General features: G+C 27.9%; 2 protein-coding genes across 4 annotated transcripts; one reads left to right on the top strand and one right to left on the bottom strand.

The window, feature by feature from the left end:
• The first annotated feature begins 5,177 nt into the window (after positions 1-5,177).
• On the top strand, positions 5,178-16,695 carry LOC118442591 (beta-glucuronidase). Of its 3 annotated transcripts, XM_085663843.1 has the most exons (12): positions 5,180-6,468; positions 9,781-9,969; positions 10,082-10,180; positions 10,286-10,462; positions 10,545-10,777; positions 10,987-11,269; positions 11,415-11,689; positions 11,781-12,042; positions 12,115-12,303; positions 12,402-12,540; positions 12,643-12,727; positions 16,357-16,695. In XM_085663843.1, exons 2-12 carry the CDS (start codon positions 9,790-9,792, stop codon positions 16,367-16,369), a joined length of 1,935 nt encoding a protein of 644 aa, XP_085519969.1. In that variant the 5' UTR covers positions 5,180-6,468; positions 9,781-9,789; the 3' UTR covers positions 16,370-16,695. The 3 variants fall into 3 exon arrangements, with proteins under 3 accessions (XP_035724313.1, XP_085519969.1, XP_035724314.1); XM_035868420.2 differs by lacking the exon at positions 16,357-16,695 and having other exon boundaries at positions 5,178-6,468; positions 12,643-14,581; XM_035868421.2 differs by lacking the exons at positions 5,180-6,468; positions 16,357-16,695 and adding an exon at positions 9,416-9,434 and having other exon boundaries at positions 12,643-14,581.
• On the bottom strand, positions 12,593-14,033 carry LOC118442598 (zinc finger HIT domain-containing protein 3). Its single transcript, XM_035868429.2, has 3 exons — positions 13,919-14,033; positions 13,757-13,844; positions 12,593-13,644 (listed from the first exon to the last, which is right to left on the bottom strand). Exons 1-3 carry the CDS (start codon positions 13,926-13,928, stop codon positions 13,317-13,319), a joined length of 426 nt encoding a protein of 141 aa, XP_035724322.1. The 5' UTR covers positions 13,929-14,033; the 3' UTR covers positions 12,593-13,316.
• Positions 16,696-17,417: the final 722 nt, after the last annotated feature.

Raw genomic sequence — 17,417 nt, 5'->3', positions numbered from 1 at the left:
ATTACTCTTTTCTTTTCAGAATTTGAGTAAGATCTTAGACATTTTAAGGATTGATCCTTTCCAGTGACATATAACTTTTAAGTTACATAATTTTATCTAATTGTGCATGTTATTGCATTTTTTCTTTTTTTTTTTTTTTTATAAATATAATCAATTTGTTCATCAAGTAAAATTAATTTTCAAATCATATTATAGAAGATTTCACTTTCTTGTCGAGGTTTAACTTAAATAATTATTCACCATAATTAAATACATATATATATATAATGCTATCATTATATTACAGAATATGGATGTAATTACAGTGTACTGATAAGTTATATATAATAAGCAATAAAACAATAAATGATATTTCTTTTTTGATAGAAAAGAGAAAAAATTAATAGCAGTGTAAAGGACATATGATTGATAATTTATGGGATAATGGTAGAGAGGTCAACGAATCTCATATGAATTTAATTTCATTGCTTATTGTATGTGTTTGGTTTCACTCTCACCACCACAACCACCACAGCTACCAATACTATCATCACCCTGTTTTCTTTCTCTTTTCATGAGACGCCATAGGTTTTCCTTTAGGTCGATACTCTTTTATCTTCGACATCACGCATTCGAAAGGATATTACACGTACGTTGAGAGCCTATCAATCAATGTATCCAAGGACATTTGTTAATATCCTGATTCTTTATAAGTTTCCAAACCATATAAGGAAATACTTTCTTCAACCCCCTCTCTCTCTCTCTTTCTCTCTCATATCATTTATTATATTATATTATATTATAATATTTTTTATAAGATTTTATATAAGAAAAACTAATAATAATAATAATAATATTATTATTATTATTATTATTATTATTTTATTATAATTGAAATCTAAAAAAAAGAAAAGAAAAGTATAAATTAAAAATATGATTAATACATTTGTTAATATATTTTAATAAATTATAATAAATTATAAAAATAAAAATTGAACATTATCTAGAAAATTGTAGGAATAACGTGATTAATAATAATAACAACAATAATAATAATAATAATAATAATAATAATAATAATGAAAAAATAATTTACATTATTATCAATTTTTACAAGATGATGAATGTTTGATGAAAATCGATAATCTCAGAATGATTCTCTTTATTAATCGACGGTCAATGAATGATTTTTCTTTTTTTTTCTTTCTTTTTTTTTCCTTTAAATCGCAGTATTAAATTCTCACTTTTTTCTCTCCTTCGTTCTCGCCCTTTCTCTCTCTCTTTTTTTTTCACTCTTCTCTTTTATAAACTCGCTCTTAATACGTTTCATTCTACGAAATAAATATAGTACCGTCTGCTCGTAGAGGTCACGTTAAACTCGTATCGACCCTTCTGAAAATTACTCGTCTAGGGACTAGACAGTCCTTATGCACGCGATTAGTCAGTCGATAAAAAGTTCTATCTATCTCTCTCTTTCTCTCTCTCTCTCTCTCTTTTTCTTTCACACGTAAAGAGAGAAAAAGAGAGAGAGAGAGAGAGAGAGAGAGAGACACAGATAAACGCATACGCATGCTCTGCTTCGTCATTTTTGCATATTATCTAATAAGATTTTACCAAAGAAATTCTTGGAATTAATTAAAGGAATAAAATACTATAAGCTACCATCATATATAGGAATCAAAAGTCCCTAGATTAATTTAAAGAGTCTTTAACAGATGACACATTGATAAAAAAAAAAATTCAATTGCATCTTTTCGAAACGGAAAAATAATATTTCTCAATATACAAATATTTAATATAAAGTTAAATTTTATTTGTTAATGTATACATATATATATATATATAGAGAGAGATATATGTACACACACACACACATACAGATACACACATTGTAGCAAAATACGAATTAAAAAATATTTCCATTCAATTGCATATAAAGAACGCACAATTGTGATTCATGTAGTAATAACCAGTCGATCAATGTGATGTGTGTTAATAAATAATTGGAAAAACGTAACAAAAAAAAAAAAAAACAAAAGAAGAAAGAAAAAAAAAGAAGAAAGAAAGAAATATGTGGTCGTTAAACCTTCGGTGTCGACAAAAAGAACGACCATGGGCCAATGACCAGCCATTTCCCGACAGATAAAAGTACGTTAGGCTAAAAGATAACTTCATACTGGAGTTCATCCTGCCAAAGATGAGTGGGTGCTACCGGAAGTTGAGGACCGGAGGCGACAGTGGCGCCACAGCGCATCATTTCTTAACATTGTCGATCGGTATTGTCTTTCTTTCTTTTATATTTCCATTATTCTTTAGAAATTCTTACTAAGAAATTCTTAAAGGAAGATATTTCTTAAGACTCTTAATACAATGGATAGAGAAGATTCTGCTTTCTGCTTAAAGAAAAAGAAGAAGGAAAGAAGAAAAAAAAAAAGGAAAAGAAAAGAAAAGAACAAAAAAAAAAAGAAAAGGAAGAAACTCGAAAGGAGGGACACAATTGGATAGGATTTATTTTTTACGAAAAAGAAGGTGATCGATGAATTCATTTCTCTCGTGGATTCGAATTGCTAACCTATGATACACGTTAATGCTCTTTGCTAACTATGGCTTAATATTTGTATGTATGTTTGTTGATACATACATACATACATACATATTGGTCCTTCGTTTATTAATTATATGATCTAAATTCGAAGATAATACTTAGTTTCACGTTTATAAACGATTCCGTAATTTTAAATTAATCAAATTTAATTTTTCCTATCCTCCATATTGGTTTTGATAAATCCAGAAGAACTCGATCGATAAATAAATCAATACGTAGAATTTCATTAAAACACTATTGTTATTTATTAATTGTTATTTAAATTAGAAACAGAAAAAAAAATAAATAAACGCGAAAAGAAAAAAAAAGGGAAGAGAAAATATTTAGATAAAGAACATTGGATATTGAAGTATCAAAATGATTCATACAGACAGTCGCGACGACACACCGGAAGTCAGTGATTGTTTCGAAGTGTGGTGACCTCTGTAGCCTTGACTGTCGAGGGTCAATCGCCTTTTTACCAATTAATCCGATCTCACAGTCATTATTATACTAGAGCAAAACAAAAGAAAAAAAAAATAGTCAAACCAATTGTTAAATTTTACAATTCATGTCCATTAATTAGAATAGAATTAAATTTCAAAACGTGACTATTGAAAATTACCTTGGCACGCCACCTGGTGATAACAAGACGTAAATTATTAATAATAAATATTAGATATTAGAAATTAAATATTTCAAATATGTATTATCTATTAAAAATGTATAGATTTAATTTTGACGACAAATTTATTTTTATAAAACATACGATTAAAAATGAATTAAATTGGTAAATACAAAAATGATAATTTTCATTAATTAATCAGTAACGTTATTTATTAGTAATCAATTGGTAATCAAAATTGTTAATATTTTTAATCTTTAAAAAGATTACAGATATTTAATAAAAAAACGAAACAAAACAATAAGCAAACAAAACAAAAATTGTTACTACGAAATTATCTGTTGGTAAGTTTCCTATTTAACATTTTTTAAATACTAGCTATAGAATATTCTTCAGTTTTATCGACTGCGAGAAACTCCTTGAATTTGTAAATTACTATGTAAACTATTATCAATCGTGAATATATTTTCTAAAGTCGCTACAAAAAAAAAAAGGAGAAAAAAAAATATTTAAAGAGTAAAAACATATCGGAAAAATTATTAAAATATTATTCGTAATATGAAACTTTTTTTTATTCTTTGTTATCATTTATATATCATATTCTACATTACCGACAATTTCTAGGAAATAGATTACAGCGCTGATAGGATTAAAAATTAGTACTAAACATTGTCCGTTATATATTTTTTTTTTATATATCGAAGTTGTCTTTTTTTTACAATTATTTTACTTTCTCGAAATTAGTTTGTTTAACGAATTTAATAAATATTCAAGTGATTTGGATTATGTCATACATATCATTGTACTTTTACGAAGTTTGACGTAAGTAATGACATAAATTGATTTTTTTTATAAGCAATATATAAATTCAAATTAATGTTCATATAACCCTTTAATCATCAGGATACAAAATATAAACGAGATACAAATTAATTTCTTGCAATATCGATTGCAATGTTATCTTATTTGAAAGAATTCAATCTTTTTCTTTTTCTTTCCTTTTTTTTTTTTTTTTTTAATTATACAAAAACGAAATAAAAAGAAATCATCGTCTCCGTGTAACATTATTTTACGTAACAAACAGATCCAACTTTTATATACCCTTTCGTTTTCTGTTTATTATAGAGATCTTTTTGTATTATTCATTTAGAAATAATTTCTTAATTTTTAGGAATAAGAATGTAAAAGAAAATTGTCCTAAACAAATTTACATAACCTATATAAATATAATAACCTATATATATATTTTTTTTCTTACAGATACAATACAAAAAAATTAGAAAAAAGAAAAAAAAAGAATCGTCTAATACAACGTTTTTATATTTTGTCTCTTATTTTATATGAAAATACAATTTAGAAATATTATTAATAAAAGATACAAATGTATTACATAAATTTATAGGTGATTGATCATATTAAAGAATTTTTGAAGAGATAATATCTATGAAGATATAATATTAATATTTTTTCCATTGAGAAAATTCCTACTATAAAATTTATTATAGGAATTAAATTATATAAATAATCTGTCTCTATCTCTCTCTATGTCTATATAATAATAAATAATCTTTGAGAGATTTTTATCAAGATAATAAATGTTAAGAAGAAGTCTCTCAATCGTATTAAATAAAAAGACAAAAATATTGATCTTAAAAGATATTGAATGTAAAAAGAAATTAGATAAGAGGCATTTGATAATGATAATTTGATAAAAAAAAAATATGTATATATATACATATATATATATGTTTACATACAATCGATCGTGTTATCGAAAGAGAAGCAACAATTCTATCTTCTAATCAATACAAATATATTTAAACCGGAATTTAACTCTGAAAAAAAATCAAACGAAAATAAATAAAGAAGGAAGAAAAAAAAAAGGAAAAAAAGGAAATGGAAAAATTGATATCCAAGTGTAATCATGATATGATTTGTCGGGAATACAAGAGAAAGGGTAAAAAAGAAAAAAAGAAATTGGTATGTAGGTATCACGTGATACGATTCAGCGATAATACAAACAAAAAAAAAAGGAAAGAAAATAAATGATACGCATGTCATGTCATATAATTTGTTGAGAATTTAAAAGAAGAGAGAGAGAGAGAGAGAGTGAAAAAAAAAGAAAGAAAAAAATCGACCATTTACGGGGAAAAAGAAATCGATATGTAGGTGTATCATGGCACACAATTTGGCGGACATTAAATTTAAGAAAAATCAAAAGGAAAAAAAAAACAAAAGAAGAAAAGAAAACCAGAGAAAAATAATAATAACAAAAAAAAATAAATAAATAAATCAAAAAACAAAAAAGAAATTGGTATCAAAGTATAAGCATTCATATGATTTATGCGAAAATAAAAATTGGTTATGTAGTATGTGTCACGTGATACGATTTGGCGGGAATACGAAATGAACAAGAAAAACGAAGAAAAGTGAAGAGAAGAAAAAATGAGAAGAGGTGTTAAAAAGAAAAAAAAAACGAACGAACGAAAAAGACAAAACAAATACAAAAACAAAGAGAAAAGGAAAAAAGAAAAAGAAAGGGAGAAAGATCGGGAGATCTTTCAGGAAAAAAAAAAATAAACAAAGAAATTGGTATGTATGTAGGTGTTCACGCGATAAGATTTTCGCGAGAATTAGGATGCAGGAATAGCAGGTAGAAATGAGAACGATGTATGTGTGTATGTGTGTGTATGTGTATGTGTGAGTGTAAACGTATATGTGAGAAAGAGAAAGAGAGAGAGAGAGAAAAAGAGAGAAAGAGAAAGAGATAGAAAGAAAGAGATAGAAAGAGAGACACCCGGTATATAAAAGTTGGCCGACCGTCTGGCGAGCCCCAGTGCACAAATGGGATAGGTAACTGATTCTCTGATCTAGTGGTGTAAGATCCCTCCTGGAGAGAACGTGGCAAGCTTCTGCTACGTCGACGACGATGACCACGTCTACGACGACTACGACGACGAGGACGACGACTATAAAGAAAATGACTATGACTATTACGACTATGACTATGACTATTACGACGACGATGTCTCTCTGAATTTGTTCAGAATTTAAGAGATAGATAGATAGATAGATAGATAGAGATAAAAAGAGAGAAAGAGAAAGAGAAAGAGAGAAAGAGAGAAAAATAGAAAAGAAGACCAAACGAATCTTATCCTCGTCATCATTTATTTCCGAAAGGGAGAGAGAAAATCATTAATATCTGATATAAGAAGATAAAGGAATACCTACTTCTAAGGATTTCGAAAAGGACAACGATTGATAAATTGTTTATCAATAAGTAAGTAATCAAAGCTTTTAATCATATATATATATATATAATGTATCTGTTGTATCTTGTAACCTTTGAATAATTTCTTTGTATTTTCCTTTTTTTTATTTTTATTTATTTATTTATTTTTTTTAATTATTTAATCGCATCGATTTGTATCTTTCATTAATGATAGTGATCATAGAAATGATAATAAAAAAATCTTTTTCTATATTATGTATCCATTTGGAATATATAGATCCTTATCATGTTCTATTGTATATATATACATATATATATATATATATATATATATATATATGTATATGTGTGCATGTGCGTATATATCATTAATTGTAAGATTGTATCTCTAGATTTATATCGTTATGTAAGTATTAATAATAACAGTGCTAGACAAATGATATATCCTTTTCAATATGATAGTACACCAGCGGTATATAAAGGCGAGAAGATGATTTATGTTTGACATCAAACTAGGTTCGCGAATGTGAACGGGTCACAGTTCAGGAAGCACTCACATATACCTATACACACACACACACACACACACACACTCCTTCTCTCTCTCTTTCTCTCTCCCTGTGCAAGTAAAACATGTCGACATGGAAATATGAACACGCGCGTTAACGACCCTAACTTTTCTTTCATGTCTTGGCTTTTTTTTTTACATTCGCTGCATTAATAAGTTTTAAAGTATGTGAGATAGAAAAAAAACAGAGGGAGAGAGAGAGAGAGGGGAGGGAGAGAAGATATATTAATGTCCTGTCAGTGTATGTTTTGTTTTGTTTTGGTTTTTTTTTTTTTTTTTTTTTTTTTATGTTATTTTTAATACTATTTTCATTCGTTTTATTATTAGTTTTAGACCATCAAGGAGAGAAACAAAGGATAAAGATAAAGATAAAGATAGAGAGAAAGATATAAGATATTCTATTGGGGCTAACAAATGTTTCTCTAAATTTGAAATTTTCATTGAATATATCAATTGAATTTATTTGATTTAAATGGATATATAAATAATGTTGAGATATCAAAGTTTAACGTTTTAAACAATAATTTATCTCATTGTGAAAAATGTTCCTCTAGGAAAATCTTTTTGTATACATTGGCATCCACAAAATCGATTGGCACATTACCAAGAACAATATTACTAATGGATATCGTTGGTCTTTACTACTTTAACCATTTGTAAAATTTTCATTTTGCTCACAGAGTTTAAATGTTTACATTGGATAGAGATAATGAATTTTCTCTATGACCTCGATTATACAACGATTTTGATTCGATAGTGATTGGTTGGTTGAGATTATTTGGATGATACTGATGGTCGAAAGGATGAAGAGGTGGGATGGGATGGGATGGGATGGGATGGGGTGGGGTTGAGTGGGGGATGAGGATTGTGAATTATCTATAATAAATTAATCACTGATAAATTATTCGAAATTTGATTTGATTCATCAAAATTAATTTCAATTGAAATTAATTCTATACAAACGATTAAGTTATAATCCTTTGTTGATTTCGAATGAAAGTTAACAATTCGATTAAATGATAGATAGAAAGAGATAGAAAGAGAGAGAAAGAGAGAGAGAGAGAGAGAGAGAGAGAAAGAGAGAGATAGAAATAGAGATAGAGACCCTATACGTTCTCTACAGGGTCTCGTCGACAATATCGGCTTCCTGGCACGGTGCCCTCCTACGAGAGCATACTTCCCTTCCCAAAGCATCAAATCGTTTCCTCGTATCGGCCTGTGCCCTTAATTCTACGAATAAGCATCGTTAGATGTTACTAGAATCGAACAAATTACGATATTGTAAATGTTAATCGTATTCGTATGTTCGTAAAAAATCATCCTCGTTGTCGTACAACAAAGTTTGATATAATTTTTATTAAATCATTTCTCGATACTTGGAGTTCTTTTTCTTTTTTTTTTTTTTTTTTTTTTTTAATATCTATCTTTAAATTTTTATAATCGAAGATTATTTACAAAAAAAAAAAAAAAAAAAAATAGTAATAATAATAAATAAATAGATAAAAATCTACTCAAGTTATATTCATACGATTAAACGTCGAAATTGGATGATCGGGTCGATCTATTTAATGTCTTACTTTTTATAATCAAACAAATATTAATATTAAAAATTGCAATATTTATAAAATTGAAAAAGAACAGAAAGAGAGAGGGGGGAGAGAGAGAGAGAGAGAGAGACAGAGAGAGATAAAGATAAAGATAGAGAGAAATGTGAAGTATATTGAAATGGCTTGAGGTATAAATGTGCATTCTTGACCATAAAGAAAAAGAAAAAGAAAGGGAAGGAAGAAGACCGGTCTTGGTCAGGTGATAGTCAACAGTATTCGTGAATACTTCATAAGAAAGAGAGATAGACAGATAAGAAAAAAAAAAAAAAAAAAAAAAAGAAAAAAAAAAAAAAAAAAAACGAGGACTATCTACAAACAACTTGTATATCTTTGAAGATAATTTAAAAAAAAAAAAAAAAAAAAAAAAAAAAAAAAAAAAAAAAGAAAATTAATATCATTAATTCGTTTCCGAATTTAATTTAATTATATTTTTGATGTTGCATAAAAAAAAATTTGTATCGAGAACTTAATATTTTCTTCAATATATTGCATTATTACCTTCGTGGAAAAAAAAAAAAAAAAAGAAATAAAGAAGAATTCGCCTATCTTATCAAATTTGAATAAGATAGTACGTGTCGAGTAAAGCATGTATACTACAACGTTCTCTTTCTTTATTCAATTCATGAGTTTTTCCTTTTAAACATTATGCGAAAGATTATGTCTACTGTGAATAATACGCGTACATTTTTTTTGTTTGTTTCTTTCTTCCTTTTTTTTTTTTTTTTTTTTTCTTTTTACTACAATTAGTAAAGTTATTTAACTAAGTCGTTCGTCCAATTATCATTCATAAGAGAAAATCATTTTGTTTATATAACTTAACTCATCAAAGTAATAAACGAGTAAATAATTAAACAAATTATTTATATTTTATATACATTATATATATATATATTTTTTTTCTAACTATATTATTTATTAGATATTTATTTTATTGATACATTTATATAAACATAAGTATCTATATTTAGATCTATTTATAATTATTATCTATGATCTATCTATCTTATCGTATAATCTATTATAATTCATTGATCTTTATTAAAATGGGGGAAAAAAAAAAAGAAAAAAGAAAAGAAAGGAAACAAGAAAAAAAAGAAAAAAAAAGAAAAGAAATAATTTCTATAAAAGTCAATTCTCAAAGAAATATAACGTCATAAAAATTAATATAAAAACAAATAATTTCAGGAGATACAAATGCCTAAGAAAATGTTATTGCTGTTCGTATTCTTAATCGGTAGCGTTAAATCGGGTGAATTTGAGGTTGAATTTGAATTACCCGAAGTACCAAATGAATCCGCAGCTTTACCAAAGGAGGATATTCAACCGATACCACTTCCTGGTCAACTTTATCCACGAGAAAGCGAATCACGTGAGGTAAGTCAAAAATATCGATTTAATTATTAATTTTATATATATATATATATATATAAAGAACAGAAAAAAAAATAATGATCCATACGAGTTATATTAATAATGAACGATACAGGTGAAATCGCTTGATGGTTTATGGGATTTTATTGCCTCACCTTCTGATGACGTCTTGAAAGGCTACAGAGAATTCTGGTACATTGATTCACTGTCAAAGGTATTATTATAATTATTATTATTATTATTAATGATCGTCGATTTCAATTATTTTATAATAAATCTTTTGAAATCTTTTTAAATAAATTTAAACGTTTCCCCGTAGGCTGGTGAATTGATTAAAATGCCAGTACCGTCTTCCTATAACGACATAACAACATCCAAAGAACTTAGGGATCACGTTGGTGCTGTCTGGTACGAACGTACGTTCTTCATACCCTGGTCCTGGCAAACTCAAAGAATTTTTCTCAGATTTGGTTCTGTTAATTATCTCGCACAAGTTGTAAGCCTATAATATTTACTTAACAATCAACAAAAAATCTATATGGAATAAATTTACTTTATAACAATAATCATTATATTAGTGGATCAACAATGAATTGGTTATGGAACACGAGATTGGAAATCTTCCGTTTGAGGCAGAAATAACGAAATACTTGTTCTTCGGTTTAAAAAATCGTATAACCGTTGCGGTTGACAATACCTTGCTTCAGACCAGTGTACCACAAGGAAAGATATACGACATTATTACCGATAACGGAACGAAACACTTTCAAAGTTATTCTTTTGATTTTTTCAATTATGCTGGTATACACAGGTATAATTATAGTCACAATTATATATAAAATATTCTATTCTCATAATATATCATTGCAATATTTGATTTATTAATCAACGTCGAAATTGTAATAATAATTTATTAGAAATAATAATATTCGTGACAAGGATTATACTGTTAAAAAAAAAAAAAAAAATAATAATAATAAAAAAATAAAAAAAAATTACGATTCATATTTTTATACGTAGATCCGTACTGTTGTACACTACACCGCGGGTATACATTGAGGATATAACTGTAAGAACCGGAGTGGTAGATGACATGGGTATAATAAAATATACAATACAAGCGGCAGGTTTAAACCAAGGTGAAATACCAATCTGTACTGTGACCTTGCATGATACTGAAGAAAACTTGGTAATAAAGGAGACAGACAATACATACTTATCTGGTACTCTTAAAGTACCTAAAGCTAAACTTTGGTGGCCCCGAGGCATGAATTCTACGCCTGGTTATCTTTATACTCTCGAGGTAATATATATATATATATATATATTATAAAAAGAAAACTATATTTAAAGTATGAATATATGAAAATCAAATTAATTGAATTTATTCAATTCTTTTCTTTTTGATTTTATTTTATTTTATTTATTATTTTTTTGTAAATTTTCAGGTCAGATTATCAATACAAAATGATACCAGTTCAGACGTTTACAGATTACCTATTGGAATTAGAACCGTGTCATGGACGAATACGAGTTTATTAGTGAATGGTAAACCCATTTATATGAGAGGTTTCGGTAGACACGAAGATGCAATTATACGAGGCCGGGGTTTCGACCTTGTTACTATGATCAGGGACTATGAACTTTTACAATGGGTTGGTGCTAATTCTTATAGGACTAGTCATTATCCTTACAGCGATGAAGTCCTTGATATGGCTGATAGGTATTTAAAGATTTAATTTTTTTTTTCCTAAATTAATATAAATTTTGGGGAAATAGAAAACATTTTTTTTTTTTTTCTTTTTTTTTTCAAGGCTTGGTTTCATGATCATCGACGAGTGTCCTTCAGTCGACACAGAAAACTTCACACCTATTTTACTTTTACGTCACAAAACATCCTTGTCGGAACTTGTTCGAAGGGATAAAAATCATCCTTCTGTTATCATGTGGTCTCTTGCTAATGAACCAAGAACACAATTACAAGGTGCCGATGAATATTTCAAACAAATTGCTGATCATACTAAAGCTCTTGATCCTACTAGACCTGTTACCATAGCACTTGCAAGAAGCGTTCAGGTATTTTATTTTTTTCTTTGAAATTTCATAATTGAATTGATAAAAATAATTCATAGATTTATATTTATTTAGGAGGACAAAGTTGGACAATATTTGGACGTGATTAGTTTTAATCGTTACAATTCATGGTATGTAAATTCTGGTAGATTGGATATGATCATTGATCGTGTATTTACAGAGGCCGAAGCTTGGCACAGGAAATATGATAAACCTGTGCTTATGTCCGAATATGGCGCAGACACTTTGCCTGGTCAACACGAGGTAAGAAATATTGGAAATATTAAAAGGTGAAAGTATATATATATATAGTATAAAAATTAATAAAAAAAATATATTTATAACAAAACAAAATATTCTAGTTACCTAGCTATATATGGAGCGAAGAATACCAAACCGAAATGTTTTCTAAACATTTTGAAGCGTTCGATCGTTTAAGATATGAAGGTTTCTTCATTGGTGAATTTATTTGGAACTTTGCGGACTTTCGAACAGCTCAAAGTAAGACTTTTTATTTTAATCAATGTTTCAAAAATGTAAAACTTTGAAAATATTATTACAAAATTGTTTATATAAATACAAAAATATTTTATATGTTTCTAGCTTATTACAGAGTAGGTGGAAATAAAAAAGGTATTTTTACAAGAGACAGACAACCAAAAATGGTAGCTCATCACGTTAGAAAGAGGTATTACGCGTTAGAAATGGAAATAGATGGAACGCAATTACCACAAAATCTTGAGAGTTACGTTTCTAATTTTTACTCTCAACATATAGAATTGTAAATGTAATTTAACCTTCCTTTTTTTTCTTTTCATTTCTTTGTTTTCTTTTTTCTTTTTTTTTTTTTTTGGAAAGTCTATTCGCTTAACATTTACATCTTTTACTACTTCTTTATCTTTCAATTCTTTCGGATATGTCTGCACAGATATATATTTACCACATAAAATTGAATTATTTATTTCAATGCAAGACATATTCCAACAAAAAGTACTTGTTAATATCTGTTTATTTTATAACGGATCAATTACGTATATTTTTAAGAATTGTAGCTTTCATAAATGTCACCACTTTATCTATCTAATTACTTAATCATTAAATAATTATTATCTAACAATCACCTTGCTAAACTGCTGCTGCTACGTTTCCTATGTTTTTATAAAAAAAAAAAAAAACAAATAACAGTATTAAAATTTTCTAATAACTGTAATATGTGTACAAAAACGTTTTCATATTCCAAATGGCTCGTATGTTCGCACAATATTAAATTATACGGGTCATTTATTCTCTTTTATTTCTACCACTTTTAAACATGCATCCGCAAGCTCTACGAATATTGGTTCTGTCATAGCTAAGGCTATAGCTTTCGTTGGATTAGAATCCTTTAAAATCGCATTTATAATAGTACGCACGTGTGGATTTTTTAAACAGTCTTTAACTTCTTCACTCTCACGCAATTTCATTAATTTTTCCAACGGTACCGTGTCCTCTGTTAGAAAATCATATTTTCCATTTTCATCTATGTTTAAATTAGCATCAATCGATTGTGGTTCTGGTAGGATGCAGCCAATTTTTTTGTGCTCTTTGCAACAAACGACAGAACAGCTAAACAGATTAGAACATTTATGAACTAATTTCAATATTATATATAATATTTGATAAAGAAATTGACGAAAATAGACACCAAATAAGAAAGTTAACCTCAAAAAGTACTTACTATGAATCTCTGCACGTAGGACATTTATAGACAGCTCCATCCTTATCACAAATAATACAAATTTTCTTCATATTTTTCTTTAACTTATCTATTAAATATTATCTTATTAAAATAAATAATTTAAAAATTTTTTAATAAAAATCATTACAACTATAAACACACGTGATTTCATAGGAGCGCTCGAACTGCCATCTACCTAATACAAATCTGCAATCTCTCTCTTTCTCCCCCACTCCTATTCTTTCCCCCACTCTTCGGTCGCTCCCTCTCTTCTCTCGCTCCACGTATTTCATTGTATACACGTGTGTGTGTGTGTGTGTAGTACGTGAGCATCCATGCAATATAAATATATATATATATGAATATATATTTTATAAATTCGAAAATAATTTAAATATTGAAGTAAAATAAATGAAATTAGAAATATAATAATATTATGAATGATAAATAAAAGTGATTGTGATTTTTGTCTTATATTAGGATGATCGAGACAAAACTTTTTTTTTTTTTTTTTACTATAATAAATACAAAAACTTCGTAAGAATATTGAAAATCCTAAATTTAAATACAAAGAGAAAAAAAAATAAATTCGTACAATTCAAATAACCTTAACAGTTCGAATAGTTTTATATTTTGCATTTCTCCAAAGAAAATAGGTCGCATTTCATTCAGCGAAAATATATTATGCATACCGAATATCTAATGATCCTACGATCTTTTTTAGGTTAAAGTGATAGAAGGTATTAACGATATATATATATATATATATATATGTGTACGTGCGTGTACAAAAGAGAGAGACAGAGAGAGAGAGAGAGAGAGAGAGAGAGAAAAAGACCAAAAGAGGAAGAAAAAGGAGTACACGAAAGAATCTACGATTTCGAAGAATCATTTGTTTGCTCAATATTAAATCTATCAAAGAAAACTAGTTCAATATTTATATTTAATTAATAATTATTAAGTATATAACGTTATATTTTAAAGAATAAACATAAAAACTTTCTATGTACTTGTACACATATATATATATATGAATGAATCATCCAATGCCAATGGAAATTTTCATATTTTAACAATAAATTTCAATGGCGCCAATTTTAAATGTCCCCCGTCTCCAATCATGTGATTATTTTATTCAATAAGAATATAATCTTTTTCTTTTTTTCTGTTTTTATACATTCTCTCTAAAACTCATTTATGTTTGTCGTCTGATTTGCAAATGAGACCTTTATTTTTTTTTTTTTTTTTTTTTTTTTTTTTTAAGCAGTCCGATCACGGTAGATATTAAATTAATCGTAGATAAAAGTACGTCGGCTTCGTGACCTTGATGACACACACACACATACACAAACACAGCAGCCGCGTAAATATGTAAATACACGACGATAATCGATTTGTCGAAGTGTAGAAAAAAAAAAAGAAAAAAAATTATTAAAGAAAAGAAAAGATGGACGTCTTGTTTTTAGTTTACTGCAGGAATTTTTCAATGAATACTTCCAATGAAGAGAGAGAGAGAGAGAGAGAAAGAGAAAGAGAAAGAGAAAAAAAAAACTTTCTTCTTTCGATCGACCCATGTCCTGACAGAATCGTACGTGCCAAGGTCATTGATTCCTCGAACAGTTCCGGCTTATTTTCTGGGCCAGGTTCACCGACAACTACCAGAACAGTGTTACCAACGTTAAAATGAATAACCTTTGCTAAGAGTTGTACGATGACGTAGCGAACGGTGTGAAGTTTTCATGTGGGATCTAAGCCGGCCGGTAACAAGAATATATATCCTTGCGTTTCACGCAACTTCATTTCATTCGAAATCTTACGAGCGCCTACCATTCTCTTTTCATTCACTACGTTTCTCAACCAAATGTTATGTTCATTGGCGTAGACATTTGTATTATTAAATATAACAAGATATATAAATGTATATATAATGAGTTCGATGATAACACTGAAAATGTTATGTATTAATTGTAAGTCGTGTAATATATTAAAAAAAAAAAAAAAAAAAAAAACATATATATATGTATAACTTTTTTATCACATACTCTATATATATGGTTTTTTTCTGAATTACTTTAAAGAATTATCTTTCACGATTAAATGCTAGATCATTATATGTACATATATAATTACTTTTTTTCCTTTACTGTTCATTATAGAAAAAGTAATTTATTAAATAATTCAAATCCAAATGTTACAGATAATATCTTAATAAAAGAAGAAAAAAAAGAAGAAAATTTATCAATTTTAATTTATGTTAATAAATCTATGTTTCTACACACACACATACATACATATATATACATATATATATATATATATATATATATTATAAACAATCATATAACATGTATATGAAATATATATGATAAATTATATAATATATAAATTATTATATATTATATAATGTTATATAATAATAAATAATATTAAATTTGTATTTATATTATATACAAAATATAAATTATATTTTGATAAATTTATATATATATATATATATATATATATATATATATAAATTAATTAATAATCATTGATAATAATCTAAAAAACAAAGATATATATTTTTAAAAGTAATCATTAATAAAATACGATTATCAAAGTTTACGCCGCTGATGACCGAGTTTACGAGTTCACCTTGAGGAGGTCGCGGGACGTCAACCTAACCCCCCTTTGGGCGCCCCTTGTCATCGTCATACCGGAAATGCTTCTCGATCGAAAGAGGAAGAGAGAAAGAGAGAGAGAGAGAGAGAGAGAAAGAGAGAGAACATAAAAGGATGATGATGAAACAATGGGAAATATTTAATTTCGTGAATAATCGGAAAGAATAGACGTGTAACGAATGTTACAGGAAATCCTACTCTATCGATGATCTATCCAATTATAATTAGCACAGTAATGGCGGACATGAATGTACTTAACTGATAGAAAAAAAAACTAAACACAATTATTAATTATTCATCGCTATTGTTATGTCTCATATGAAAATACACGATCTTTTTTTTTTTATTTGTTTCTTGTTTTTTTTTCGTTTCTCTTTTTTTTTTATTACAATATACGTCACAGAGAGAGAGAGAGAGAGAGAGAGAGAGAGAGAGTGAGAGAGAGGGAGGGAGGGAGGGAGAGAGAGAGAGAGAGAGAGGGAGGGAGAGAGAGAGAGAGAAGAAAAAAGAAATCAATACAACACATAAATTACGTGTCAGTCCCATTTTCGTTCATAATTTTCTTAATTTTTATTTAGGAATAAAAAATTTCCTCCTTCCTTTTAATTTTATCCTCGTAATTTTTCTGGTTCTTCTTACTTTCAGATAAAGATTTTTTATCACTCTCGAGATAGATAATAATACGTCAATAAATAGAAGTCGATATGTCTATCTAACCAAAATGAAACTTATCATATAGTTAAAAAGAAATGAAACAGGATTTAGAAAAATTGTACGTGTGATGACAGCATCCCATGGATGATGATGACGTCAGTAAATGTAGACGGTCAGATGACGAACCATGGCGATGATTCTGTACGATGACGTTGGCAGGATAAAGTAGGGAAACAAGTAAGCAACCAAGCAACCAAGCAAGCAACCAAGCAAGCAATCAAGTAGTCAAGCAGTCAGGCAAATAAGCAGGCAAGTAGGTATGCTTGTACAGTCATAAGGCTCTCCGA

Source organism: Vespa mandarinia, chromosome 24 (genome assembly GCF_050613455.1).
Source record: "Vespa mandarinia isolate Hongniang chromosome 24, ASM5061345v1, whole genome shotgun sequence".
In the NCBI taxonomy this organism is placed as follows: domain Eukaryota; kingdom Metazoa; phylum Arthropoda; class Insecta; order Hymenoptera; family Vespidae; genus Vespa; species Vespa mandarinia.
This window is presented reverse-complemented; position numbering and strand designations above follow the sequence as displayed.